General features: G+C 41.5%; 1 protein-coding gene across 1 annotated transcript in view; it reads left to right on the forward strand.

Annotated features, from left to right (window-relative positions):
- Nucleotides 1-3,358, forward strand: part of sil1 (SIL1 nucleotide exchange factor) — a 9,165-nt gene continuing 5,807 nt past the window's right edge. The window contains exons 1-4 of the mRNA XM_008286108.1: nucleotides 1-111; nucleotides 602-705; nucleotides 2,270-2,423; nucleotides 3,292-3,350. Of these exons, the coding sequence (XP_008284330.1) occupies nucleotides 607-705; nucleotides 2,270-2,423; nucleotides 3,292-3,350 (312 nt within the window). The 5' untranslated portion in view covers nucleotides 1-111; nucleotides 602-606. The remainder of the gene's footprint in view (nucleotides 112-601; nucleotides 706-2,269; nucleotides 2,424-3,291; nucleotides 3,351-3,358) is intronic.

Raw genomic sequence — 3,358 nt, forward strand, 5'->3', positions numbered from 1 at the left:
CAGCAGACGTGGGATGCTTGCGGGAAGAAGTCGGAGTGTTTGTGAGGTTTAATTCAAGAGAAGGAAACGTTTAAAGAAAACCTCTGTGGCCCTGTGGTCTCAGTGAAACAGGTGAGTTCATGCTAACCTTCAGCTGTCTCCGTTCGCTAGCCTGTACGACAGCTAGCCCGGCTAACGCCAGGTAGAAGCTCGTTCTTCACTGTTTGTCACACGTAGCCGCTAGCTCCTAGTGTTTATGTACTTGTTTGTGTATGAAATGTACGAGCAAGTCAGTGTGTCTTCCTCTGTAGCCACTGAGTGCTCCTGTTATATATAATATTAGTGAGTCATGCTCCATTCAACATGTTGAGTGTTTTTAAGTCGCCCACCTGCTCAGGTGCTGCTGGTCACACAGTGGATCTGACAGAGAGAGTCAACTCATTCAACTCCACCCAGTTTTAATTCATTATCATTTATCTCTTTCATGTTAAAACCCATCTGATTGTAGTTGTCCAGCCTGTGTATTATCAGCACCATGAGGCAGGTCCAGGTGTTGTGAGTGTGTTCCTCAGGCTGTGTGGGATGTGAGGACAGTAACACTTTGTCCTTCTCTGTGTTTCAGCCACCATGAGGCTGATGGTCAGAAAATCTTCATCTGACTGCTTTGTTCTCACTTTTCTCATGTTGCTGCATTGCTTGCACGTAACCAGCGTTCTTGGCCAGAAGGTGAGCTGTTCTGGATTTAAAAAAAGAAAAACTTTTGACATACTTTTAGCCAAGCATCCTTGTTTCTTAAAAAACATGTCACAGCCAGAGCTCTTGTTATTTAGACATCAGGTCATGGTCAGCCCACAATGACGTAATGTCATGTCAGTTTTTGGGGTGGGACAGAACCTTCAGGTGCTGGATTGTAGCCTGGTTGTAGTTAAACTTTAATATTCCTGTGAAGGGAGCCATGTGTTGGAACTTCAACTTTGAAATGAATCCCTTGAACAAAGTCTCTGCTTGAAGTCTTTGCTGCATCAGGAGGAGAGTTGTGGGTTTACAGCACTGTGTGTCAGCAGTGGTTGTTTTTAAAGTGCTTTCTAAATCAAACTGAGTTGAGACGGGTTAACCGGCTGTCTTTGAGCTTCACACAGGATTTTCTGGTTTTACAAAACCTGCTTCTAACTGTGGTAGATCCCCATGATAGCAACTCACTGGAAACTTTAAGTCATCAGTGTTTTGTCAGGTTTACTGATTCTTAATACACTGAGACTGTATAAGGCATTTATTTTTTACAAGTTATAGTTTGTTCATTAACAGATTTTTAAAAAAAAAGCCATTCTGGAAATCAAACAGATTAATTAATAAAATTCCATCACATATTTATCACAATCATGAGTCTTTCTTCAGATTTTAATGCACTTGTTTGTTCGTTTCATTAACCTGAAAAAAAAAAGCAAAAACATAATAATGATTTAAAAAATACAAATAACACAAATTGTCACAGGTAAAATCTCTGAACTTCATTAACTCATTTGACCCTAATTAGAACATGTAAGGCAGATCACCAACCACGAGCTGATGCAGTCAAAAAGCAAAGGAGCACCATTGGATGGACAGAACAAGTGGCCAACTGTTGGGGGGTAACACAGAATATACTGCACGACAGGGGGAAGAATGATTTCAGCTGAATATCAGAAAACTACTGGTTCAAATCTTCTGCAGTCAGTCAAGAGGAGGGGAAAGAAAAGAGACTGAATATATGAAAAAACCTGAAGAAATCTGCAAGAGCATATCAAGAATAGAACGACTTAGTAAAGCACTCATGCTGAAGAAACTGTTTTTTAGTTATTTAAATAAAATAGAACTAATCTGAAGAAAGGTTGCTTCATCTCGCTGATTGTCTCTTTAGATGTTCAATGTAATGACGAGTTAACTGAGTGGATTTTGTTAGATTCAGATGCAGATTAAGATCAAGCGGCTCAGTGATACAAGCTGCAGGAGATGCATCAGTGAGAAAAGCGATCAGAGTTTCTGCAGAAGCGTGAACTTCTGTAATCTCTAGACACACCTGGTGATGTAACCAGTGTCTTCCTCCTGAGCAGCTCAGTGGGCTACATACTGAATGGTGTATATAAAGTTCAGTCTGATGTATGAACTTTACACCATTGCTATTGAGGTGCAGCGGTCCTCGTCGCAAAATTGAATATGATACACGATACCAGATAATTAAAATAAAGTCTAAACAGACGTGTTGAGTCCAAGGGTGCAGTTAATTATCTCTGCTTTTTGTGTGTGAGTGCAGTCTGAAGGCGCCTTAACTGTGGTGGAGAACACAGCAGGAGGAGGAGGAGGAGGAGGAGGCGGTGCTGATGAAGAAGAGGAGGTGAAGGTTGTTGACGATGAAGAGGATTTCGAGGTCGCCCAGCCGACTGAGCAGTGGCAGACGCTCAGACCAGGTAGCTGGAACGTGACCTGTTTGTACTGTTCACACGGTTTTATTGACATGCAGCTTTTGGACTACTTTAGTCTTTTTTTCACTTTCTAACATTTTCATTTACTCAGAACCACAGAAATAGGGTGTTCTGTGTTATCATTTAGTATAAAGTACAGCTGACTGCCTCTGGTTGGAGCTGCTCAGGAAAAGTTTTGTTTCACTGCAGTGAGAGAAATATAATGTCCAGGTCCTCTATTCAGACATGTAGAGTGTGCCGTTATTACCTGACGCAGGTGCCGGCTGTCAAAATCTGCCGGCTGACACGTCACTCGCTGGCAGTGTCATCTCTGAAGAAGGCGAGAATTTTCGCTGAAACTGTCAGGTAATAAAAGCACACTCTACATGTCTGAATAGAGAACCTGAACATTATATTATCAGTAAGACACATGATGAACGGTTTTGAGCTCGTGAGAGAAATAACTGGAGGAGCTACTTCACCTGGACAGCTTCAAGATGAGGCTCTCAATCACTTGTTTTGTCCACAACCCAAAGATATTCACTTTACTGTCTAGGAGGAGGAAACTAACCAGAAAACATTCATGTTAAGAAGCTAATTTTGACTATAGCAATAAATGAATGATATTATTCTGTCCTGCACCAGTACTCTCTATTTCTTTGAGTACAATTTGTAATTTCTGTTTCATGTATCTGCTCCGACATTAAACTGCTAATGTTTGATGATTCTGGGAAGAGCTCTTCTTGAGCAGGTTTAAGTTTTGTGGTGCAGTGTGTGGAAATGCAGCTCTGTCATACTGTTGGCAAATAGCATGAAGACAAAAAAGAAAATCTCTGTTTTAGACACTGTGTGTGTGTCTGCTGTGTTTGTACAGGCCAGGCAGTGCCAGCTGGTTCCCATGTGAGGCTGAATCTACAGACAGGAGAGAGGGAGGTCAGACT

The sequence above is a fragment of the Stegastes partitus genome, unplaced genomic scaffold, assembly GCF_000690725.1.
Source record: "Stegastes partitus isolate 25-593 unplaced genomic scaffold, Stegastes_partitus-1.0.2 Scaffold432, whole genome shotgun sequence".
In the NCBI taxonomy this organism is placed as follows: Eukaryota; Metazoa; Chordata; class Actinopteri; family Pomacentridae; genus Stegastes; species Stegastes partitus.